Raw genomic sequence first — 26,090 nt, forward strand, 5'->3', positions numbered from 1 at the left:
CAGGACTGAAACCAGTGAGGTTGAGCCTCTGAAGTCGACAAATAAAAGGTTTCTGTGTAAAGAAAAAAGAAGCTTTAAAATTGTTTGCAAAAAGCAAGAAAGTGCTTCAGTCGTGCTTCTAAGAATCTGCACAGAGACGTGAAAGAGACGCTTACCTGTCTTACCAGAAAAATACAACCTAAGATGAACTCAGGACATTTTACACCATGTTATTAATTAGAAATAACCAAGTCAAAACAGAAGCAAAACAACGTGGAACTGAGAGATTGTGTGCTTTGTTTACCACGAATCTATGCATCACTGAGACACTCTTAAAAAAAAAAAAATTAAATAGACCCTTTGTTATCTGCACGTGGAGGTCTGAGGGATCTTCCAGGAATGGTGAGGACATTTTTCCTGAGATCTGATTGTGTACATTGGAAAGAACTACACCACCTTCTTAACACTGAAGTTACCTAACAAAGGTAACCAACTCCTGCTACAGAGTCCAATTCTGTGTTGGTCCTCAAAAAGGCTGTCAACAGCTGGGAACAAAATTACTGGGAACACGATGCCTTCACTGCACACCCAAAAACAGGAAGAACTGCCATTGCCTTTGTTTGTAGCTGAAATGTTTGGCTTTGAAAAACCTGCAGTAACTTTATATATAATACCTGACAAAAAGTAGGAGGCCAGCTGTTTGGCAAAAGACAAGGAAAAACAGAAAAGGCTCCCAGGATTCAAAAACAAGTTTCGACAAGAGTTTTACCTTCCATACAAATAATCAAACAATATCGGGCAAACCACTAAATTACAAGCCGCTTCAAAACAGCTCCTCAATGTTTTACTGAGATGGGGAGACTTGGTCCTGAAGGAGGTCCAAGCTCTACTGTGACACTGATAAGTCTGTGAAAAATGAAATTCAACAAAAAACAAACATCATCCTGTTCCTTGTACACGTGTCCAAACTATCTCAGCCTTTTGTCTCTGATTTTTAAAAATACCATCTGCAAATCTACAGAAGACATTTCTGTCTTTTTGATGACCTGCAGGAAGCCGGTGCAGAATCAGAACCACAAACTATACAGAACACAAAGGCTTGAGCTGTCATCATCATCTTGGTATTAGCTAAAAAACAAACAAACAACAAAAACAGATCAGAGAAGTTTGAGCCAAAGCTTTAATTCTGCCTGCATTCCTCCTGAGCGACAACACAGTTCATGTCTGAAATGTATCCACTTACTGTTTGTTTAGCTATTTACAGACAATGCACACAGTGAAAACCTCGAGTCTGAGATCATTACACTATTTACAAGTTCAGAAAAATAGGATCTGAATGGGGTTTTTTTTACATTTTATACAGACTGTGAAGCAACGTGATCAGTCTGTGTGGGGAGTCCCCGTCCTCAGGCCCACAGCTACTCTACCTCGGCGACGTGAGCCACCTCCACCTCCATCGTCTGAATCACCTCAGGGGTTTCCTCGAGCTTCCCCCCCGTCAGCGCCTGCTGGGCCAAGACGTAGTTCACGACCTGCATGATGCCCTGATCCGAGAGCGTCGCCACCGAGCCGTCGCTCACCGCCTGCACAGCCTGGACGGCCTCCACGGCCTCCACCGTCTCCTCCGTGATCAGCACCGTCTCGATCTCCTCCGAGGCCGGCTGCTGCGCAGGCCGTAGCTCGGGGGGCAGGTCGGACGCCAGGATGCTGACTGCGTGCTCCACCTGTGTGCCCTGGTTGTGAAACTGGAGGGTGTCCTTCTCCAGCATGATCTTCCCAGGCAGGCTGTCCACGTGGTACTTGGCCATGTGCTTGCGTAGAGTGCGTGCGTCGATGTGGGCCTCCTGGCACATGGGGCACACGTATGGCCGTTCTCCTGTGTGAGTGCGGACATGGCGCTTGAGAGAGCGTGCATCGGCCCAGGCGACACCGCAAGTCAGACATTCGAAAGGCTTCACTCCTTCAAGAAAAAAAAAAGAAAAGATGGAGGGGCATTAATGATCGCATTTATAGGACGGAAAACTAATTCGCCACTCCCACCAGACACCCTCACAGGACAGCAGAGTCAACAAGAGAGTCACAGGAGGTCTCATTTTAGGTTACGTTGTTATATGTTCGTACTTAAGCGATAAAAGGCATCTTCTACATGAGAAAAGCTGCACGACGCGCTTACCCTGGTGATTGTTGATGTGGCGTCGGTACTCCCGGAGCTGCGTGAACTTCCTGCCACAGTGCTCGCACTCTCTCTCCAAGTTCTGCTTCACTCGGCCCTTCTTCCCGTGCGTGGCTTTCTTCACGTGCCTCCTGAACAGAGCCTTCTCGAAGAACTCCTTTCCACAGACGTTACATCTGACGACACAAACAAAGGGCGTCACTGCAAAGGCGCACGATCAAAGCCAGCCAATTCTGTTGTTGCAACAGAATTGGCTGGCTCACAATTTACATCACTCATTAACCATGAAGGAGTTTAAGTGAAACAAAGGTACCGCTTACTTTCCTTTACATATTTCCATGGCAGCGAATTTGGTTTTATTTCAGCTGGTATGAAATCATTGATAATCGGCAGAAAAGAAAAGCAGAACATGAAGTTCTGAAGGATGGTAAAAATGTTTTATAATCATCAGAAAGCTTCATTTTGTTTTTCAGTGTCACGGCAGGAGTGAAAGCAAAAAATGTGGCTGTTTGGAGAAGTTTTGGGGAGGGGCAGGGGCACTACAAACTTAAATGCCACCATCACGTATCAAGTTCGTCTCAGCGGTCTGAAGTTACACGGTGACAGGTGTCACAGGGCTGTTGTGTTGTAGGAGTAAATTCCCTGAAGCTATTCTACTTCTGATTTCTGGGATGCAACGTGATCAACGTGCAACGTGGGGTGCACTTCACCCCTGTCACACTTACTTAAAAGGCTCGGCGACGCTGTGGGACTTGACGTGGGAGTACCAGTCCTTCTTCCAGCTGTAACATTTCCCGCACACCTGGCACTGGAACGGCTTCAGGCCCATGTGCTTGTTCATGTGCTGCTGCAGATCTTTGGCTTCGTAGAACCTCTTATCGCAACTGTGGAAGAGAGGAAGCAGACTGAGACCGCAGCTCGGGCTCTGAAGCAAAGAGGACAGTGTTGATGAAGAGTTACTCACTGTGCACAGGCGAATGGCCGGACGTCGGGTTTGGGTTGGTGCTTCTTCAGGTGTTTGCTGAGAGCGGAGGCTCGGTGGAAGGTGGCTCCACACGTGTTGCAGAGGTACTTCGATTCACCTGAAAAGAAACAGTGATGTTGTCATACAGACCACTGCAAAGGACTGAGCCAAGCTTTTTTATATAACACTATAGACACTTTGTCAGGCCGCTAATCAGCTGCCTCTCCTGACAGCTCCGCAGCCTCAGAGAGTGAGAGCACATGAACCCGAGAGCTCTACTGCAAAGATAAAACTCAAGTTCAATTCAATTGAACAACAGGGGCCTCAAGACGCTTTCTATTGTAAGTTAAAGACCCTACAATAATACAAATAAAACAGAGAAAACCCCAACAATCACTGTCAAAGTTAAGTGTTTTCTCCATTGTGAAAGTGGCTCTTTTTCTCCTGGCTAAATCACCGTGGTAACTGATGTTGAACACATAACCTGGTCGACTACCACCATCATGATAGTCATCATCTCTGATTGGGATTTAAGGTTTTGTTTAGCCAACCAACGCTAAACTAAACTAAAGTTTGACCCTCGAGTCTCCACCTGCTGAGCGTTCGTTCAGTTCACAGAGGGTCTCAAAGCAGAACAAGAAGTACAGTCAGGTAGATGCAGACCAATCGGAAAGAGGAATTTTCAGAAATCCTGGATTAAAGAGAAGAAAGCTGAAGTCCTGTGACTGACCTGTGTGGAGGCTGGTGTGCTCCTCCATGCTCCTTTTGCTCACAAACGACTTCTTGCAGAATTCACACTGGAACTGTTTGGTGACGTCGTGCAGCGCTCGGTGCATCTTCAGGCTATGTTTGTGGGCGAACGTCTTCCCGCAGACCTTGCAGGAATGAGGCCGCACGCCGGTGTGATTCAGCATGTGGATCCGCAGGGAGTAGAGCTTCGGTAAGGTCTTTCCGCAAATGTCACACACAAATTCTCTTTTGGTGAGCGAGGACGATGATGACGTTTTCTCGTCGATCTCGCTGTCCGCTTTCCCCTCGGAGCCCTGCTCCACTGAGGGTTTGGCGACGGGGGCTCGCTGGCTGCTCTGCTGCTTGTGTCGGGCCAGGTGGGCGCGGAGAGAGGCGGCGTACTGGAACTCCTTACTGCACAGCTGCAAGGAAACGGAAACATCGCGGTGAGAGCGGGCAGCATTAACAATTCAACGCCACACAGTGACACGCGCCGACACTTACGCTGCACTTGTACCCTCGAGCTTTCTCGTGTTTTAATGTGTGCATGATGAGGGAGTAACGTCTCTGGAAGGACATGCCGCACTCGGAGCACGTGTGCTCGCCGTCTACGGTGCTCTCTGCCTGGGTTTTCTCCTGACTGGCTGTGGTCTCTGGCTCTGAAACCTTCGGAGCCCCGGCCTCCTCAGTAGCGACTTCCTCGGCCATAACGCTCTCCGCAGCACTGACCGCTGGATCCGCTGCAGACTCAGGCAGTGCTTCCACCTGACTTTCCACAGGCTGCTTGGGCGGCCTGCCTCTCTTCCCGGGCCTCGACCCAACCTAGAACACAAGTGCCAACACCACAAATATTTCAGCATGTGCCATATCTTGTTGTTTTTAACAAAAGCAAAGGTTTAATTGTCACAAGCACTTCTTGTTTGCCTCTCATGGAGCTTAAGAAAACCAGTTTGCATTTTCAGTGCGGGAGGGTTCAGTATCTTCCAAGTTTCTCTACAAGAAATCAGTTTTAGAGCGGACCACAGCTGTTTTTTATTTTCTAAGTAGATTTTATTTTGATTTGTTTTGAGCTTTTTAATTATTTTTTCACTATTAAACTCCGTTTCAGTTAATTACTACAATGGATTTGCTGAGTTTCAGTTTATATTGTTCAAGATCATTTAGTTTTATTTCAGGGTTGGTTTAGTCTTCTTAATTATTGTAACATGGAGGGTATTTTTTGTATCATAGGGATGCTTTACACATGAGTACAAAAAAAAAAAAAAAAAAAAAAAAAAAAAAGGCGTAAGGTTGAGAGTTTTGTTGAAGAGGTGAGTTTTGGGAAGAGTAGATCTTATAACACAAAAAGCTTGAAGGCAGCCAACTCGGAATCATGTGGACATCCTAAGTCTGGACAAACAAAGCCTCGTGAGGCAGGATGTGTTGAGAAAAGCGATCAAAATGATAAAGACAAAAACTGCGACTATTTCTTGCTTTTAAATTGATTTCAGTTAACTGAAATCTTCTTTCACTGAGTAAATATGTTCTTCGGCCCCAGGCCTGAGCTCAGGCTTTAGACCCACCCCGTGAACTTTTTCATGTCTTTGTTAAATCTACATTGTTTAATGCTGTAAACATGGATTCTGAGGAAGCACTGAAGCAGTGCCGAAGGATTTTTGATGGGATGACCGTTTTGTACCTTCGGGGTGGCAGCACGCGGTGAGGCTGAACCTTTTTTCGCCGCCTCCTCCTCTTCCTCCAGCCCCATATGCAGACGAGCGTAACCGCCCTCTGCGATGGAGCGCTGCCGGAGTCGCCTCCTGTTGGGGTCATCTGACGTGAACTCCTGCTTGTCTGAGTGACTTTCATCTGCAGAAGGTTCCTCGTCCTCCAGCGGCAGGAACTCCTCTATCTCCACCTCCTTCCTCACCTTTGCTGGACGTCCTCGTTTGCGTTTCTGCGGCAGTGGCGCTGGTTCGACCCTCTGTTGCTCCGTAGTGGCCTCCTGAGTGGACGTCGCCGCTGCAGGTGCCAGCTGGGTGACCTCCAGCGGGCTCTCTTTGTTCGGTTCCACGTTTATGACAAATGTTTCTGCTTCGGCAACTTGTGGCTCTTCCATCGCCAAACATGCGGACACCACGGCGAGGGATTCGCTGGCCCCGGCCTGCCCACTGTGGGTGACCACAGTCATCGTCTCCCCCTCCAAACCTTCAGCACCCCCTGAAATAAGAGTGACGGTCTCACCCGGTTCCACCTGCCCGGTGTGTGCAATCAAGGCCACAGTCTCGCTCTGTCCAGCCTCCCCTTCGTGTACTCCCTCTCCTTCTACTGTCTGCGTAATGACCGCCATCGGTTGCTGGATGCAGCCGTCTTTAGAGGGTGTAACAAAAGCCAATGTCTCGCCTGACACGGTGACGCCGCTGTGCGTGACTAATGCCTGTCCGTCACTCTCTATGGTCACCATGTAGGTTTCAGAGTCATTCTTCGCCTCTTCCTGAGTGGCCGGCTCGCTCGACAACACCGTGTGAACGTCTCCCCTCTGATACACCGTCAGCTTCTGCTCTTCCACCTGCTTATGTACCGACTCGCAGATCTGCAGCACCTCGGTCATCAGCAGGTGTCGGGCGAGGTTTGCGATGTCCGCCATGATGCAGAAGTTAAACGTAAGCGTGGATGTGTATGCAAAGTCCAGGAGCGGGAGGAAGCTGGCTTTGGTGAACCCTGCAGGAAGAAGGAGGAATGTTAAAGCTGGGCGAAGGAGGAAAACATCCAGCAAGGAATAAAAAAAAACCCCAAAGTGCTCACCAGAGAGGTCGACGACCGCTTCGTGCGTGGACGCAGCGCCTTTCTCAAAGAAGAGCTCGTTGAAGTACTCGCTGCACGCTGCCAGCACAGCTTTGTGCGCACGGTACTCCTCGCCTTCGATCAGCAGCGTGATGTCACAGAACTGATTGCTGAGACGCTGCTCGTTGAGTTTGTCCAACATGGTCTGGCTGTGTTTGGACAGGAACTGATTGACCACGCCTTTACTGTCAACCTGAAAAATAAAACACATTTTAGGGAAAAGCATCAGTTTTATTCAGTAATAAAAAAACAACCTCTCTCACATGCAAACTTCAATTTTTATTCTCTCCTCCTTCCCCCACCAAGCATGATCAATTTACTACTGAGTGGCCAGCTCTTATTTTGAAAGTCCAGCCAATGCTAATCAGATGAGCCAGGCGCTTCCTGCCTCCTGTTTTTCTGCTGGTTGGCAGTCTCAGATGTTGGATGGCTGCTTCCAAAGGCAGGAATCTATCCAAGCTAGCCAGATCCTTTCAGTCATGGATTCAGGTGCGCTACAGATGGTGATAACACCTCCCAGACTTGTCTTCACAGTGAGAGATTACAACTTATTAATCTATCACCAGTATCAAATCTGTTTTCACTGTCTGCAGAATCCTGAAGCAAGACAGTTCTAATTCGAACGGTCTTGGACTGCAGCTGGCGATGGCGGTCCTGGTTCAGTTCTTAAGATCATCTCTCAGCCAGAGGGTCACTCTAGCCAGAGCCTGCAACAGGTGGTTCTGCTGCAGAACCAGAACTACAAACTGCACTTCAAGATGGAGGAGATGGAGCTGAACCGCAGCCATTTGTCATAAATAACAGAATTATTTAATAATTCGGTTCAGCTGCGTACCTCCTTTTGGGACACACATGCCCGTTGTCTCCCCTCCCTACAAGCTCATTTAATTTAGCTTGAGCCAAGATGGCTGTAAATGAGCCTCTGCTCAACAAGATCTAAGCAGAGGAGGTGAGAGTCGCATTAATGTAGGTGAACCTGTAAAAGCCACTCATGTCTTCAAACGCACCACAAACACACCCTAATCCAGAGCCAAATTCTAGGGACCACCCCTGATGTCTTTGGAAAGTCAAAGAAAAGCATCAGTAACACCGTGACTTTTGTTTCATTAATGATGAGTCATGTTAAATAATCAACATGCAGCACAAACGGAACATAAATGTGTGGGAAACACTGAACGAGACCTCTGATACTCACAAACACCAGCTCATGCTTCGGCGTCCCCTTCGCCATCTTGGACCTCTGTTGTTGAGAACAATCTGTGAAGAATAAATTTTCATCTCCCTCTTCTTCCTCCTCCTCCTCCTCTTCTTCGTTGGAGTTGGCAGCAGTCCTGCGTCTGCCCGGTCGGGAGAACGATCGCTGCCCCGAGCCGTCATCGGTGCCCCGCCTGCTCTGACAGTGAGCGCACTCCCTGATGTGGTCTTTGACGTGCTTCAGGATCCCTAAGGGGGATGCATGACAGCGACTCTCTGATCAATACCAGAAACTGATTTGTTCTACACATGTGCAAAAATTAAAGCACTTCCTGTCACGCCTGTAGCAGTAAAAGGAATCATTTCCTGACTGGTGGTGGAAAATTAGCCAGGTTTAAGACAAGGGAGGCTTATTTTGAACACTGAATCATAAAAAGCTACTCCAAGAATAAAAGGATGGAGCTGAAATGAGGACTAAGCAAACCATTACTAGATTTTTGTGACTCTATTGTTTTGTATTTATTGTTTTTAACTTGTCAAATATTTAATTCTGGTCAGTCTCAAGACCATCTGACATACTTAAAATCCTCATGGGTGTCCCAATTGCAAATACTTAATCAACCTTTCCTGCTGACTCCACAGTCTGAAGTTAAAACAGACGAAAAGGTCAAACTAAATAATAAAAATTAAAAACACATGAAGAAAGATGTTGTCATCTTACGGCGAACAGCTCTGCACAGCTGGACTGGCAGCAATAACACACAATGACTGCATTCATTTTTCAGGATCAGCTGCAAACATATCAGCTGTGTGCCCTGAGCCATCTCGATCTATCCAATAACCACGGGGCATCGTTAGAAAACGCTACAGACAGACATGTATCTGATATCAGAGTCCGAACATATGCTTTATATATTGGCTAAATTATGCACATTTCTTAAACTCAACTTAATAACTTTCTGATCAAAATTTTTGAAGGTTCAACTGAAACGCACAGACACACACAAGAAGCGATGAGCTTTCTCCTTTATATTAATTTAATATTCCCTTCTAATAACATCCATCCGTTTGAATCAAACCTCCTCATTGGCCGCTAGATGGCGACAGGGAGCAGCAGTGAGCATGCATTTCTGCAGGCAGGCTCATCGTGTTTATTTCCACCGGCTCATTTATACTCCTCACACTAACTATCAGCCACCCCCCTCGCTCTCTCACCTCTCCACCAGTACTTCTGGGAGATGACTTCCCAGGTGAGCTGCTGGTTCAGGTGCTCTCCGCCCACCATAATGTGCGCCTCGTTGATAAGTTCCTTCCTGCGCTCGTCCTGCAGCACCACCTCCAGCTCCGTGAAGTCATTCTGGCCCTTCAACCTGCGCTGATAAAATAAGGTCCCGTTCCGCACCACGTAGCAGGCGGCCGCCTTGCGGATCTTCCTCTTGGTGTTCCCGGGCGTCCCCGGCGCGTACGGCTCCCGCTCGTCGGTCAGGTAGCGTATGATGGCCAAGTAGCTTTCCTCACACGACATGTCCGAGCCGAGCCGAGCCGCGCTTCTCACGCTGAACTGTGGATTTTTCTAGAAGAGGAGGACCCTCCTCAGCTTCCCGAAGTCGGACGGAAATTTTTGTACGTCGCTCGGATCGTTGCTAATGCGAAATAGAGCCGCTACAAATGCATTTCAAATTGTTTGCGAAGGTGGAACTGCAGTTCGCAACCGACTGGGGAGAAATGCCCGAACAGACAAAATGGCTGCTGCACAACCGGATTTGGCGTAACAGGGGCGGAAGTACGCAAATGTTTTCCCTGCCACAAGAGGGCACAATGTGCAAAGCTTTAACGTCATGGAAAAGAACCCGAGCAATTTAAAAGTGTATTTATTTTGTTTTATTTACCTATAGATTAAATATTTTTACTTATCTAAATCTTTATTACTCTTTAGTGGGCGTAACAAAACCCACAGTCTCGCCTGACACCGTGTAAGGCCATATATTGATCTTAAATTGTATTTATTTAAAAATATAAATTAAATGCCACAAATAAATATTTAACTAAATAATTATATGTATTTATCTTGAATTTATTTCTATTTGTCTAACTAAATAAATTTAAGATGAATGTTTATAATTGTAAGTAATATTTGAATATTTATTATTTTTATATATACATTTGCATATAAGTAAATAATATATTTTATTTAAATTAATTCAATTGAAAAGCGACTTTTTGTTTATTTATTTAAATATAGTAAAATTAAAGAACAAGAAAATAAATTAAAAAAAATAAAAATATTGAATAAATAAATGTACTTATCACTTATTTTTTACTTATTTAAATAAATATTTATATATTATTTAGTTGTCTGTTTAATAAAGATAAATAAAAACAATATGGAAGTTAATAAGGTAAAATTTTTAATTAATAAATATCTATCTGACCTATTTTTTGTGTTTTGTGTGCTTTTTGCCTTGCTGATCATTTCTTTTGACATATTGTATTTATCTATATATTTATTCCACTTTATTTAAGCTATTTTAATTTTTTGGATACAAAGGGATGAAAGTCAGTAGAAGGAAGACACAAAACTTATGTGTGAATGAGAGCAACACAGGTATAAAACAGCTCCAAGGAGCAGAGGTAGTGAAGGTAGAGGAGTTCAAATACCTGGGTAAAGCACTAACACCAACAGCACCTAAAGGGATCAGAAGAAGACACCTTTCATTTTATTAACATTTTTAAGGTGATTGTTTTTATTGTTTTGTCTTGTCTTAAGATTTTTATGTTTTTACTTAATGAGCCCCTTTAATCTGATTCCAAGTTGTTTTAGCGTCTAAAATGACCGAGCATATTTTATACAGGCTTGTTTTAACAGTTTCATTTGTGTTTCTTATACAGGGGCGTAATTTCCAGAGGGGTTATGACACCCCCCCCCCCCCCCAAATAATCAGACCCAACCAATATAACTCCCCCAATAAAATTATGAATTATCTTGCATAAATAGGCTGAAATAGGCAGCAAATTAGTTGCATGTCTAATCATTTGGGAATTTACCCAGATTTAAGAGATCTTAACCCCCCCCCCATGTTCAGCACAAAGTTACGCCGATGTTCTTGTACCTGTACTGATGCCTTCATTTGTGACACACATTCTAAAATCCTGTGATGCCCTCAGTTACAGTGTTCAGTCATTTTTATGAAAGTTTAAAAAAAAAGTGAAAAACACAAACTGCACACACATTTATTTAGATAATCTTCATCTGGCAAGTGGAAAAGTGGAAAATTATAATCAAGTCCAAGAAAAAACAGCTTTCTTTTATCCTCCCACAGCAGACTGACAAAGTCATAGTAAGAAAACGACTAAAGACATCACGTAGAGTCTGCAGCAGCTCCAGGCCTCATTCAGTTGTGTTTCTCGTCAGATCTGCACCAACTGGTTGTAGTGCAGCACTTTCATAAGTCTGGCTCATAAAGGCTGAGGCATTTGAGTGATTGTGTGGTCCTTGAGGGACCAGCAGACTATAGGGAGGCGCTGTTGCACATACTCGCTATTGCAAAAAGAAATGAATCATTCCAGGGCCTCACCACAGCGTCATATTTTTACAGACTTACACTGGGCCGACGGGGAGGGGGGAGACAAAGTAACACTTGCAATCTCATCCCTGTTTCAGATCCAGAGCCTGATGTTTGGTCTTTACATATTTTACTGCTTCCTCTGCTGCTTTTTCATAAAGAAAATGGAATCAATCTTAGATTTCTAGACTGTTTAAGTATCATAAAGATTCAAATGCTCTGTGAAGTGCTGCTGTTTCTTCTTTTGTCATTCCTATCTCGCTTAATTTCCCATGCAGAGTTGATCTGACGTATCCGGTTCCCTCTCCTGTGAGTCAGAGATTTAATATTGTTTATTCCCAGTTGCTGCTGGCAGACGCCTCAACACGTGTTGCAGAGTGTTTGTGTGAGCGCTTGGGAAAAAAATAAGATCGTTTGCATCCTGTCAGTGTGTTTCTGTGTCACATGACGTTTGTCTGGTCTCTCCAGCAATAACTAGAGGATTAATAGCGGGTGAGTCTAAAATATGACACCTTCACAGGGAAACAACAGAGCTGCCTGTGTTTGCTTCATCACGTCACAGTTTGATGCCCACTTTGCACATCTTGTCACTTCCTCTTTGGTTTATTGGCTCCACCATTAATCTCCTTCTCCTTTGTACTATTGTTTAGCTTAATGCAGGTTTCCTGGTCTGAAGACAAAGGCACCTATTACTCAGAACAGGAAGGCTGGTGTAAAAAAACAATACAACACCAGCTAAGAGAGGTTCTTTGTTCAGTCAAACGTTTCAGCACTATACAAACAGGAAGCTTTCTTTTTATATATGTGTATATATATGAGAATCTACCAGTATAATGTCTGTCTTCCAATAAATAATCTTTCACATCTGTTAGATTTCATATGTCCAAATATGTGGTTTGTCAAGTGCATGCCAAAAATAGCAGGATGTCCTGCCGGCTGCATATGGTCACACTTTGCAGTAAGCCAGTGTGACTTTCTGGTCATTTTGACCCACAATCCTCTGTGCAGTAGAATATCTGCCAGCAGACAGCAGAGGCCGATGATTCGAGTGATGTACCACCTGTTCCAAGTTGTATGCTTTCCTACTTTAACTTTTTTTTTTTAACAGTTTTTGTTTGTTTTTGGAGACAAATTATCAAGAGAGTCAAAGGTTAAAGGGTCGTACAACCCGCTGGACAACAAACCCCCCCCAAAATCTACGAGGCAGCATTATGCTAAAGAAGCTCAGTGGGAGTGACCTCTCCACTGATGATGCATGTCAGACAACTGAGTGGGTGTAGGCTAATTTAAATGCTGACATTGCATGAAAGGCTATTTTATTTTGTCTATATTGTTGTGTTTTCATTGTAATGTTTCTATAATGTCACCTTATCCATAAACAATATAGTATAAAATCTGCACAGAGTTCCCAATTCTTTAAAGTGAAGTCGCTTTAGAAGTGTCGTAAACCTGCATTCTTTCTAATGGCCAGCAGGGGGATGCAAGAATAGGTCTGATTTGTACAGAAGTCTATGGGAAAACAGTCTTCGACTCCTCTGCTCTGTGACCTCAACAAGCACCTTCCTGTTGAGTTTATGAGCTTATTCACTAGTTTCAGGTCTTGCTGAATAAATCCTGTATATTTTGAAAATTATGGTCATTTTGTGAGCCAGACAAGTCTGCAAGTGTGCTGTGTCCCTCAGTTTCTCAGTCAGGACCACCATTTGCTTATCTTATCTTAGCTGGTTTCAGAACACAAAGATGGGGACTGTAAAAAAAGCTGAGCTTGAGGTTGTCCAGCGTCAGATGATATAAGTGATGACCAGGTTCCAGCGTCTCCTGCTACATTAGTTAGTATTAATCTCTGGCGCTCTCCCACAGCGTGTCATTGTCCTGTCTTCCTCCCTTCACCCCCGGGCCAGTCGCACCAGGTGGTGAGGTGACTGTTGTTGTGAATTGGCGCCATAAAAATAAGAGTGAATTGAATGTGCTGCAGGGTCTTCTTTACTGGAGAGACACAAGCCTTATAAAGCTATTGATGTCATTCTCCAGCTCTTTTTTGTTAGTTTTTTAATACTAACCACTGCCCAGTGTGCCGATACACATGAATACCTTAATTAAACTTTTCAGTTAATTAAGCAGCTTCTAAAAAATGGACAAAATAGACAGCAGACTGCACAGTAACTTGTGGGTCTGAAAAGCAAAGTGGCTGTGTTTATTCAATATCCAGCAGGGATATTCCTGATTGGATAACGTGGCTCTTAGTGCAGTGGGTTACACTTTAACCAATCAGCAAAATATTCCTGGGACATAAATCCTTCGTGGTTACTTCATGAAGGACTTACAAACTCTGCCAAATCAAACATGTGGAGTTACCTGCTGTGGTGCCACCTTGTGAGTAAGGGAGCAGCTGAAAGTAGGTCTAAAACGAACATACTGCTCATTCCGACACTATTTTGATGTGTTTAAGGTCTCAGTCATTAGTTTAAAGTCTTAATACGTGAGCTTAAGTTCATTTTCGAATTCTTTATGAACAAAATGTGGATAGCCACTCCTTTAAAGCTCAAAGTAAGATACTTTATGTGGTCTGATCATCAAAAACAAGATTTTGTTGAATGACTGAGCGTTAATTCCAGGTGGATGGATTTTGTTTTGCTTTGGGATCACTTTTTTGGATCACTACAAAAACCAGGTCTTTTCTTACTGCTTTACCTTGACAGCAGATACCGTCTTTAACTTCAGAGTCTTTTCTTTTGTACTAGAAGCTTTCATGTAATCTGTATGTCCTAATGGACCCTCTTCCTCTGTTTATTAGCCACTATCATCGATTTCCTCAGCTTCATAGCGAATCACAGAATGGAAGTTTATCAATAAAAGCCTCCCATACGAGCAATTTATATGCTTTCTCACCGGAGTTGTACATTTGGACTAAAAAGCCTGCTCATTTACGGTCAGAAATGCATTCAGAATTCAAAGATGTACTCATCCTCAGTGCACATGTTGTAACAAAGAAGTGCACATTGCATCATGTGATGCACAGATGTGCGTGAGCCAAAAAATCTCAAGTTCAGAGCTTGAAATAAGAGAGAGAGTCAGCATAGCCTCGGGCTTTTCCAAGGAGAAAAACAGCACTGATCATTGCCCCCGTTACCCGCTGGAATGGCCATTTTGTGTTCGGTTGTGTATTTGCTGTTAAACCACCAGTGGGTTTTCCACTCACAGAAGAAATGTTGACTGTAAACATTTCTTTACAACATTCATTAAACTCTGAAGATTTCTCCAACGTCAGAAATTTGAGATGATATTTTCTGTTATTAACTAAAAAGCTTTCATTTGTGTGGTCCTTGAAGCACTTCTACATAATTAGAGCTCAAAGCTGTATCCATAAAATGTATAGTTATAATATGGTGCAAAAGGCACAAACAATGAGAGAAAAAAAGGGATTTTTGGAGGGAAAACACAAAAATATCCCCAGACAGCTGAACAAAGATCAGTTTAATCTGTACCATAACTAGTTTACACTGAAAGTGCATCCTCATCCCCAGCATTGTCTCGTCAGACACCTCTTTGTCTCACAGTACTGCACTCACCAGCTGCAGTAATACCTACCACAAAGAGACAGAGGCCCTATTTTATAGACCTAAAAAATTCCACATTAGCAGCGGAGGCGTGGTCACGGTTTAAGCTGCAGATTTATCAGGTCTTGTTTGTTTGTCTTGAGTTTTCCATGACCCCATTCTTTTGGTCATTACCCAGCGCTTGCAACCATAGGTGAGCGTTGGAATGCAGAGAGACTGGCAGAGTGGAAGCTTCACCTCCTGGCTCAGTGGTCCACTCCACTGGTCTTCTTACCTGACTCTACACCACAAAACTGACTCAAATGTCAAACTTTTAACTAAAATAAGTCCTCACTTTATGCCCGTGGACTGGTAAATAAAACCACTGCTGATAAGTGAATGTCAAGAAAGAGTTTTAGTTTTGTATATTTGGTTTCCTGCTACGCTAATAGATCTGAACTGCAGCTTTAAGCAGACGAGAAGATCTTGTGTGTGACTCAGTCTCCTGGGTGCGATAAAGGTGTTTGCCTGTCTAAGGACAAACTCAGCTGGAGACCCGAGAGAATGGAGACTGCCTTATCTGTCACTGTCTTGCTCATGCTGTGCCCAAGGCCAGGCACTGTGATAGAAAGCTTGCTACAGTGTCTGGCACTGGAGTACTTTTCCATTACACAGCACCAGAAAGGATCACAGTGCCAGCAGTAATTCTTCCAGACCGAGACAGGGAAGATATAGGAGCACCTGAAGATGAACATGTGGCTCACAGTTTTATTCAGAAAAGGGACAGAAAGCTCTAGAAAGCTATTCAGAGCTGCTGACGGAGGACGTCGCCAGTCAGGCACAGTTTGTCACCGTCACTGAGCTTCGCTGCACAGAGGCCACAAATGGATGACGATGACGTAAGAGCTCACGGTCACGACTCTGCTTATGTCATCGTTTTGACTCATTCTTCAGTGCTTTGTTGTCTGGCTGGCAAACAGGCGGACATTTCACGGGTGTTTACAGCAAACAGGCTGCAAAACAGCCGGCAACCTTCTGATGTTTGAATGGTTCATTCGGTCAGATTGTAATGTGTGAATTTCAAGTGAATACACTGAATATTTTCACTCCAAATTCATTATGAGTGCAATACCAGCGTGATATAATACAGTAAGCTGTTCCAGTAGATGAACCAGCAAAAGAATAACTGGTGAAGCCAAGAGACATATTGTAAAGACCAGCATGGAACTGAACTGCTTACTGCCACATCTGCATCACATTATTAGCAATATAGAAAAACACTGGCCATAGCTTTCAGGGCTCAAAGTCGAGCTTCTGTTCACACAGCCAGCAGGGGGCAACTCAGCTACAGCCACCTGTTGACTGTCCTGCCCATACAGTTATTATGGAAGGGTATATTTGCTGTGGACACTAAAACTGTTTTTGCAGCAGGCTGTAAACATGTTTATTTCTGCGCTAAAGTTTAACAAAAGAGTCTGTAGGAACTGACATGCCTCAGCTTCAAATGGCCATTTGAGGAACTGCACTATTTTTTTGTGAGAGCTGAGATGAATAATAACTATAAAGTGTTGTATAAACACATAGAGAGTGAGGTAGAAAAACCCAGTGCATCATGGGAAACCCCCAGGAGCTTACACCTATTGCAGCATATCAAAGGAAGGATTCAGGGTCACCTGATCCAGCCCTAACTATGAGCTGTATTAAAAAAATGACAAGTTCTTCAGTGATCAGATTTAAAAGACTAACTCAAGAGTTCATAGTGGTGTTAATCAATGGGCCACAGCAAGGTGACTACATCCATCTTTTATCATCCACCTTTTCTCCCACTGATAAAATGTGTGTTTGTATTAAGTTATTAAAACAGTCGATTGATTTTAAAGATTTGATTCTGTCAACTTGTGACATATGTTTACATATTTAATGGAAAAATACTAGAAAAGGTGCCATGTTCACCTGTGCTCTGTTAGCGCTGCTCTGTACCTTGTGCTGTATTTTCTATATCCTGAGAAACTCCTGGTGAGTGTGTAAACTCCGGACCGCGGTCGGGTTCCGAACACCCGAGGCACAAGCACGTGCTCCATGGTGTGAGAAAAGCCTGTTTTGTGCAACCCAGTATGGTCAGAGTCCTCCTCTTCTCTCTTTTGCTGGGCCTCCAGGCAACCGACACATTAATGCACTCGCATCTTTTACACCCACCGCTTTGACCTTTCACCTGCAGGGACGCGCAGTGAAAACACAGAATACGCTCTGACACCTCTTAAAAACAAAGACATCGCCATCTGTTTGATTCTCAGCTTCCAGGGAGCGCAGTCACAAGCTCATTGCAGCTAATGAGAGAGACAAAACCACCACTGGAAATATTATGGTGTAACATTTCCCGCTAAGAGTCCGAATTACTGTCAACATCAGATCCCCGGTTACTCATCGTGGAGCTGTTCGGCTGTTGACATCACAGCCCATAAAGCAGCTCATTAACTCACTGTTTCACTAGCGAGAGAATCCAAGGGCAATAATGACGCTTTTGTCTGGAGGGGGGCTGCAAGCAGAGAAAGTGAGAAAACCAAAGGGAAGGCTGGGAGCCAGTAGGTCACTGAGCTCACCTTACACCTCGTGTTCCCACAATGCTTTGGCTGCATCACACACTTTTTTTGCTGTGCAGAGCCAGAGGGAAAAAAAGTGAGTAAGCTGTTATTCTTAACTTTAAATCCCAACCAGCTTTTATTATCCGACACTGGAATATTGTGATCATGAGCTGACTGAGTAAACACCAGCACAGAGCTCCCTCCTGAGTCCTCAATGCAAAGAATATTTCCCAAGAGCCAACAGGTTGGGAAGGGAAGGCTCACTCTTCATTTTCTTCCCACTGAGCCAATAGATGGTTGAAGGTGTTGGTAGAGGAATATGAGAAGATGGCAGAGGACACACCTGGACACAGCTGCCCAGGTAGCTGCAGGTTTACACATGCTTTTGTTTGTCTGTACAGCTTCTGTATTTGCTGATCTCACGTCACCAAACAGAGATCTGCACAGTCTGTGCATTCTGCCACTTGTGTACCATGTTATAGAAAGGTAACAAATATTAAAGTAAAACTAAGACTGACCTAAGTGTCCTTTTACAGGAATAGCAGACAGCTGAATTTATGAGCAATTAAAACACATTTTGTCATTTTCATACAGGCAGGGAGGTTTTCTGCTTCAGCCTCAGTTTAATGATTGAGTGCCCAAAACTGCAGTACCTCTAATGTCCACGTGAGGCTTCAGCAGGGAGTCGGTCCCTACAGACTCCCGTGTTTAAAAACAAAACAAAACAGGAATAAACACGTTTACTATGACAGTCCCTGAACTGAACTTCTTGGCTATGTTTGTCATTTAATGCAATTATCTGACCAGTAATATGGAGTCTGTGCGGGTAACTGTACAAACAGTCCATCCAAAAAGGCTGAGCTCCGGTTTGGTGAATGAAATTATAGGATTTTATTTGAATGTTACTTAGTATTAATTAGCAGGGATCTGTGTCTGAGTGCTGCACTCTTACAGTGTGTGGATGCAGTTTGTGTTAGCTGATAATCAAGCAGTCTGTCCTCCCGTTTATATACGGTCACTTCTGGCTCCAAAGAAATCTAAGATGCAATGGTCATAAAGCTAAGGTCTGGCCAGTATTAGCCAACATTAATGCTACTATCCACGTACTGCTAACCAAGGCTATGTACTTCTATTGTGATGTCTGACACACATAATGAACCTGCTATCCTGAGTACCCATTTACACTGACAGCCGTTCAATGATGTCTTCTCAGTGTCTTAAATAACTAACCTGGTAATAACGCATTTATCTGAATGCACTTAACCCCGGTTTGATGATTCATAACAAATGTTTGACTCTCCTAAAGGAATACAGACTGTGCTGCTTCTTTTGTATTTAAACTTTTGTCAGCTTTTTGTTTACTCTGCACTTTGCAAACCTTCTTGCATAATTCACACTTTTCTTCTGTTTTGCCTTTTTCTTCCTTGTGCTGGAAATAACTCTGCAGAGCTGACAGGCTGCTGACAGGTCTGTCTTTACAGCACATCGCTCAAACTTTGACACCAATCCGGCACAACATTAAAAAATACGTGCCGGATTGGTGTCGTGCACTGCAGCTAAAACAGACAGCTCTCACCCTTTGGAAACGTGGACACTGCATGGATCGCTGTGGGTGTCCTGTGGTGTCTGGCCTGGGATGATGGCAGTGGATCCTTTGGGTCCTGTGGGCTGCTGGGTGGGGCCTCGGTGGATCAAACTTGTTCCGGGACAAATTGCAGATGCTCAGTTGGAATGGGATCTGGGGAATTTGGAGGTCAGATAGACACGTTGAGCTCTTTGTTGTATTCATTCATCTGTTCTGCTGAGGGAAACTGATGCTGTCGGCATGTGCCTTTGCAGTGGGGGCATGCTTGGTCTTCAGCATAAACAGTATGTATGACTCTGTGTCTGAAAAGTAAAACCAATGTATAAATGCTTTTTGTAATGACCAGCAGGGTGTGTGTGGCAGGGGTGTGCTCTCTGGCTCTGCTGCAATGGAGGCATGGTACTGTAAGGAGGATGGAGGGGACAGGTGAGAGGGATTACAACTAATGAACTCTGCCCCTTTTTAGGGCCTGGAGTCAGGAAGGAGCAGTGTGGGAAGGAACTGGAAAGCCGGCTTCCCGGTGGAATATATATCGGGCCAAAGCAGCAGGAAACGCTGTATTTAAAAATAAAGGTGCTCAGATTGACACTTGAACTCTGTAAGGGTCCTGATCATTTCACAGTGTGACTCCAAAATTACTTTCAATTCTATAGCCTGATGGAAAACAAAGAGCTCTTCTATTGGACTCACACAGTTATTAGTATTTATTGCTGCTCTATTTTCTTTCTGAAGGTTCCATCACATTTTCTGAAATATGCAGTTTCTGACTTTTGTGCACAGTGTGCAGGAGCAAAAGGAGGATTACATATCAACCTTCAAGTGACTGAGTGAGGGCATTTATGAGACCAGCTGTATATTTCTATTCTATTTCTATTTCTATTTACATCTCTTTTTAATCCCTATCTGTTTCTCCAACTTTTCAGGAATTAGCCCATTGGTTTAGCAAGTATATATACATCTTTTTTAAGCATTACAGGGTTCTGTTTTGCTGTAATATGTTGGCAGTTATTCAATAATTAGTCAACTTTTCTCTTGGAGTGTAGACATTTTGCTCACATTTATTTAGAAAAAGAAAAAAAAAAATGCTTATCTGCTCCACATAAAATGGTACGCTGAATCACAGATTCAAAATCACCTAGCTGGCTTTAAGAAAAGCACTCAGCTCAACAGGACTTCGCTAACCAGTTGGCGACAGCATGTTCATCTTCAATATACAGTCTGTGGTTTGCAGTGATGTTGTGCCAGGTGACACAAATTTAAAGTAACATCAACTGGTGTTTCCCAGCAAAACACAGCACTCCAGCAGCACTATCCGCTTCACCCTCATGTTGGGCCTGAGTGGTCGATGTGATGATTTTGTTTGGTTATTCTCTTGCTTTTCATGTGATATCCAACCCGGTGATTTTGGCCTGTATCTGTGTAAAGTCAAAAAACAGGAAGTAAACATTTTTGTTGTTTACCCAGTTCCTTCCATAATCCTGCATATTTAAAGTCGCTGACTCTGACTGTGGTTCCTCTAAATTTCCACAGTCTCATTTCAGTGCGAACGAAAACAAATTAAACCTTTTAAAAAGGACCAAAATTCAGCATTTAACCAAACCAGAAAATACAGAAACCATGTGTCCTTACTCAGCCACAGTGGTATCTAGTTCTGCAGCGTTTGTGGTTAAAGTGATTTCCTACAAAAGAAATAGTCCCTATTAAAATTCCTAAAAGTCAGCTCTTTGGATTATCCAGACTAATGAGAATTTTTCTGCAAAAGATTCTTCCTGTTTAATTATTCTTTTAAATGCCATTTTTAATCCTCTAAGCACTGCATGTAGAATTTACTCCACCACACGTTTTGGATTGAAGCAGAATTCACAGGGATCAATATTTTTGATTGAACTGACCCTTTAAATGGCTTCCAACTGGCCACTGCCCTGTACATACACACTAAGCTCTTACCTTTATGATTTATGTGTTCTCAGAAAACTGGTGGAGTTCTGTAATAAAGACTCGTTCAATATGAGTTGTGTTCAGACGGCGCTGTGGAGCCTCTTATCGTCAGACGTGAATCCAGGCAGCTGTTTTTGTCCTCGAGTGAGAGCGGTGGGAGCGAGCAGAGGCTCCCTAAAGTAAACAGGCTAGCTGTGCAAGCCCTGGAGCTGGGTCAGGGTCACACTGCATGGTACTCGCACACTTGGTCTATCCCTGAACATCCAAACAAAGCCGCTCACTTCTTTGCTGCCTGAGAACATTTGATTTGAGTTAGTTTTAGAGGAACTGTGGGTTTTTTTCCCAGTATGAGAAAAACTCCTGAGATTAAAAATCTCCTTTCTAAGAGTGTCTTTCAGATGTCATAAACTCATATTTTATTCTCAGCAGAAAATAGAAAACATGTTCAACTTTAGACTGTGACCTTTTACTGTTTTATTTAAAATATTAGCTCATTTTGAGTTTGATGGCAGTGACACGTCTCAAAAAAATCTGGGAGGGGGGAAATGAAAGGCTGGAAAAGTAAGCAGTACTAAAAAGAAACAGCTGGAGGAACATTTCGTACCTAATTAGGTTAATTGACAACAGGTCAGTAACATGACTGAGTATAAAAAGAGCATCTTAGAGAGTCAGAGCGTCTCAGAAGTGGAGATGGGCAAAAAAGCATTTACAAATTGTGCAGCAATTTCAGAATAATGTTCCTCAGCATGAACTTGTGAAGACTTTGAGTATCTCATTGTCTTATATATAATGCAGAACATAATATCATCGAGATTCGGACAATTTGGAGAAATCTGTTTGCAAGGGACAAGGCCAAACATCAGTATTCGATGCCTTGGATTTTCAGGCCCTCAGGCAGTGCTGCTTTAACAGATTCTGTGCATGGGCTCACGAACGCTTCCAGAAATCAGTGTCTGTGAAACCAGCTCACTGTTGAGAAATGCAGGCTAAAGCTCTATCATGCAAAGAAGGAGGCCTATGTGAACATGATCCAGAAAAAGAGCAAAGTAAACACAGAAAGCAGAAACTCAGTTTTTCACTAGTTTCTGAATCCTGGGAACCTGTTTTGGAATACTAATTCAGTCTCAGAACCCTGGACTGTAATGATATGAGAGGGTCGCTGGAATTAAGTTGAAATGAGGTATATTTTCTTAGATTTTAGTTCATTTTCAGCTACTTATTTGTATGCGTAAGCCTACACATACAGATAAGTATATAACGTTTGACAATGATCTTCCACTGGAGAACAAACTGGGTGCCATTGGGATGCTACAACACCATCATGACAGACACAGCTGCCAGGGAAGCAGAAGAACATCACATCAAGAAGGCCCTGAGTAAATGTGGTTGGTCAAAGCTGGGAAGGCACCTAAAGAAAGCTCCAGCCGATCCAGGAGAGAAGGACAACTGCTGTCTAAGCGAAAACTCGTAGTGATCCCGTATGTGTCAGGAGTATCGGAACAGTTGAGATGCATTTTTTCTAAATGCTGCGTCTCCGTGGCTTTTAAAACCCAAAACACACTGCTCAAAAATTGGTCAGCCCCAAGGATCGGGTCCCCCCAAACAAACAGAGTAATGTAGTGTTCGCTGTTAAGTGTCAGGAGGATTGCCATGATCGGAGAAACAAAACAACCTCTGGTGAAGCGGATGCGACAACACAGAAAAGCTAACTTGTCAGGCCAGGACTCTGCAGTCTATTTACACCTACAGGCCAGTGGACACCCTTTCAACGATGAGGATGTACACATCCTGGACAGGGAGGAACGCTGGTTTGAGCGCGGAGTCAAGGAGGCCGTTTACGTGAAAAGGGAAAGACCATCTCTGAATGGAGGAGGGGGCTTAAGGGTACATCTTTCGCCATCTTAAAATGCTGTGATTGCAGCCATTCCCCAACTCTCTGTGAATGGGACTCATGGCCACTGATCAGTGGTTGTTGATCAGTGGTCATAACAATTTGCATATTAATGATCAAGGAACTGACCTCACAGCCCATTGTTCTTTCAGTGGTGCTAGTTTCAGTCATTGTACAAATGTAGTGTTTATAAGGCTGGGGAAACCTGCAGTCAGCTGGGGAAACCTGAGACTGAAGAGGTCACTTGGATAATGACGAAACGTTTCGCCCACTGAAAACGCTACGTCCAGATGAACAGAATCAACCTTTTGGGATTTACTTACCTGCATGATTGAGCATGCATCAAGACATTGTCAGCTTACCTGCAGCATGCTGGGCATCAGTCTAGGTGGTTTGCTTTGGAACATTTTAATTGGTCTTCATACGTATTAACACAAGACAACAGTCGAGACAAATAAGCCAGCTCTTAAGAAGTGTTTACCCAGCTTTACACTCTGAGCACTGTTTGGGAAGACTGAGAACAATTTTCAAAAGGATTTCCAGCATGAATGCCACTCAGTCTATTATTCAACTCGTTCAGCTTCACAGCTAATGAACTCCGGCACCAGCTGGCTTTAAATTCTGAGCAGAGAGAAAGAGGCACTCAGATTTGAGTACAATCATCCCATGCGCTCTTTTATTCTCAGAAGTGTTTGGTGTTTGATGAAACAGGCATTATGGTTAAGTGCTCTTGTGATCGATCATTGTGAATACATGTGAGCGCCTCGCTTCATCCCGACAGTTACCGTTGGCATCCAGCATAAAGGAAACTATCCATTTTCCTACGCTAACATTAGAAATAGGTTTACTTTATGCTTTATTGAATATTTGATTCAGCCTGAGTGACCTCACACAGCCGGCCTCGAAAACTAATCTCAAATGAAACAACATCAGTCTGGAGAGACTGGTCAGGAAACCGTCACATGTATTATACCAGCTTTACTTGAACGCTACCAGTTTGCCTACAGGGAGATCAGGTGCACACAGCACTGAAGAACCTGGATCTTAAGAACACGTATGTCTGCATGCTTTCTATTGACTACGATCCTGCTTTTAATACAATCCTCATCCCCAACATGGAGTCTGCTTATAAGAAGAGGGGTAGAAAGGAGACCAACTGTCCTGGGACTCCAACACAACTTTGGCCGCTCAACAACACATCTTTTACTTCAGGAAACTGAGGGGAGAAAACCAATGTGCAATAAGAGTTCTGTTCTCCCTGTTCAGCTGCACAAAGGCAGAACAGGAAGCCATCCACAGGGTCATTACAACTGCTGGACAGAGCTCCCAGATATCAGCTCCACCTCTGCAGTTTGCAGTGATCAGTCTGTATCCTCACTAACCCAAACCGGTCCAGCTGCTCCTGTCTGGCAAATGGTTCAAGGTTAAAACAAGACTTCTTATGAGCTCAACTCTCCCTGCTAGGTGCTATAGTCATTGTTTAAACTTTTCCATTTATTTATGATTTATTCTTATTTTTCCTTCTTATGGAGGTGCTGTACTGTCTCATTGTTCATCCATTTTCTTCCACTTAGTCCTCTGACACATATAATTTCAGTTTAGTTTAAATTTTTTTGTCTTTTATTTTAGTTTTTCCACACTGAAGTTTTAAGTTTAGGTTTAGGTGGCTGCACTAACCCTACTGTGGACGTTTGCTTTTTCTTTAGAGGGCTCCTCGTTTTGTCATACAAAGCTGTACAGCAGCTGTTTCCATTTATCTTTTATATAATGTTCTTCCATGTAATACATCACCATATTACATACCATAAATCCAGATTTACGCCCGCAAGTGTGGTCATAAAAGGGAGCAGAGATACAGTGTGAGCGTTTTAAAAGTTGAGGGATTTGTCCAAAACAGAATCAGGTTTTCATCAGAATTGAAATTCTTTTTTGCTTTTCTGCCTCAAATGCATACTTAGTTCTTAATTATACAGTGTCTAACTATAGAGTATCCGAAAAGTGATTGCAGCAAGGAGACTTTAATAGCTTTGTGGCTCCTCCTATAAACTTTAATTATAGTCAGTGTGAGTATTGTTTTGAAAGAATCGTTTTTCATCTGGCCGTAATGAAAACGTGTTGGCGGGTGGAGAGGAGGAAGCCGGACAATATATCTCCCCATCTTTTTCAGTTCAGGAAGGAAACTTGCACCACAGGGACTGCAGGTTTCTGAGGGCGGGAGGCCTCTGCAGGCGTGTGGCTCTCCACCGGCCGCTGGCTCAGGGGACAGCTGTGATTGGCTGCGGCGTTTGGCTCGTGCTCCGAGATAGCAGCTGCCATAAACAAACAGCTCTGAAAGCTGCTGGCTCGAGCCCCAGCTCTTTTCAAGACAGTCCAGTGACCCCAGTGACCTTCACCCAACTCACTCCATGAAGTTTGGACAGATTTTGAGAGTCAAGCTGGTAAAGAAATCCAAAACAAACTAGATGAGAACGAGGACAAAGTGGCTGCTAGACGCTTTATTAGGCTGTCGGGTCCTGATGTGCTATTGGAAGATTCAGAGGAAAGATTTAATAAAAATTTAAAAAAAAAAAAAAGGTTTTGGCTTTTTTAACTCCACTATATGGGATTAAATTCTAGTTAAAGTAAGCATAAGACACACTCCTTATCTGCTTATCTGGAATGTACAGTTGTCATGTAGACTGTGAGTCTTGGTTGCAGCTTCTAACACAGCTTAAATGTGTTTTTCAGCCCTGAAACTTTATCCTCATCAACATACATTTCTGGGATTTCAACTGAATGATGTGTTAAAAGCATATTTACAAAAAAAAATCTTATTATTTTCCATCTTTTCTGTGTTCAAATACAGGAATAAACTTTTGTGCTTCGGGTCAAGCATTCTTTGTCATGTTTTTATGACTATAAGGCGTCTTAAAACCACGACGTCATCGGGAATCAACGTCACCATAAACAAACATGATATTTGTTCACTAATTAGCTTTACAGGCGCTACCGGGGGATTTACCTTCCACAGTCTCTTACCTCTCTGCACACTTTCATTCTTGTGGTTCTTCCATCTGTTTGTTCAGTTGTGTGACTTGAACGCAGCTTTCTTTATAAAACCCTGTGAGCTGTTGAACAGATAATCCAAACAATC

The 26,090-nt window shown here is 43.5% G+C and overlaps 1 protein-coding gene across 1 annotated transcript; it reads right to left on the reverse strand.

Moving 5' to 3' along the window:
* Positions 1-49: 49 nt before the first annotated feature.
* Positions 50-9,849, reverse strand: zbtb11 (zinc finger and BTB domain containing 11). Its single transcript, XM_013270756.3, has 10 exons — positions 9,078-9,849; positions 7,864-8,111; positions 6,630-6,861; positions 5,524-6,545; positions 4,350-4,667; positions 3,847-4,267; positions 3,117-3,234; positions 2,878-3,036; positions 2,153-2,328; positions 50-1,939 (listed from the first exon to the last, which is right to left on the reverse strand). Exons 1-10 carry the CDS (start codon positions 9,385-9,387, stop codon positions 1,398-1,400), a joined length of 3,546 nt encoding a protein of 1,181 aa, XP_013126210.2. The 5' UTR covers positions 9,388-9,849; the 3' UTR covers positions 50-1,397.
* Positions 9,850-26,090: the final 16,241 nt, after the last annotated feature.

The sequence above is a fragment of the Oreochromis niloticus genome, linkage group LG23, assembly GCF_001858045.2.
Source record: "Oreochromis niloticus isolate F11D_XX linkage group LG23, O_niloticus_UMD_NMBU, whole genome shotgun sequence".
Lineage (NCBI taxonomy): Eukaryota > Metazoa > Chordata > Actinopteri > Cichliformes > Cichlidae > Oreochromis > Oreochromis niloticus.

What these genes read in the sequence shown, in the direction of transcription:
- zbtb11 (XM_013270756.3), bottom strand. Translation starts at nt 9,387, where the DNA reads ATGTCGTGTGAGGAAAGCTACTTGGCCATCATACGCTACCTGACCGAC. An exon ending in CGCGTGCTGCCACCCCGAAG is followed by an intron (nt 4,668 to 5,523) that starts GTACAAAACGGT and finishes CTTGTGTTCTAG; the next exon opens with GTTGGGTCGAGGCCCGGGAA. An exon ending in GCACACCAGCCTCCACACAG is followed by an intron (nt 3,235 to 3,846) that starts GTCAGTCACAGG and finishes GTTTCTTTTCAG; the next exon opens with GTGAATCGAAGTACCTCTGC.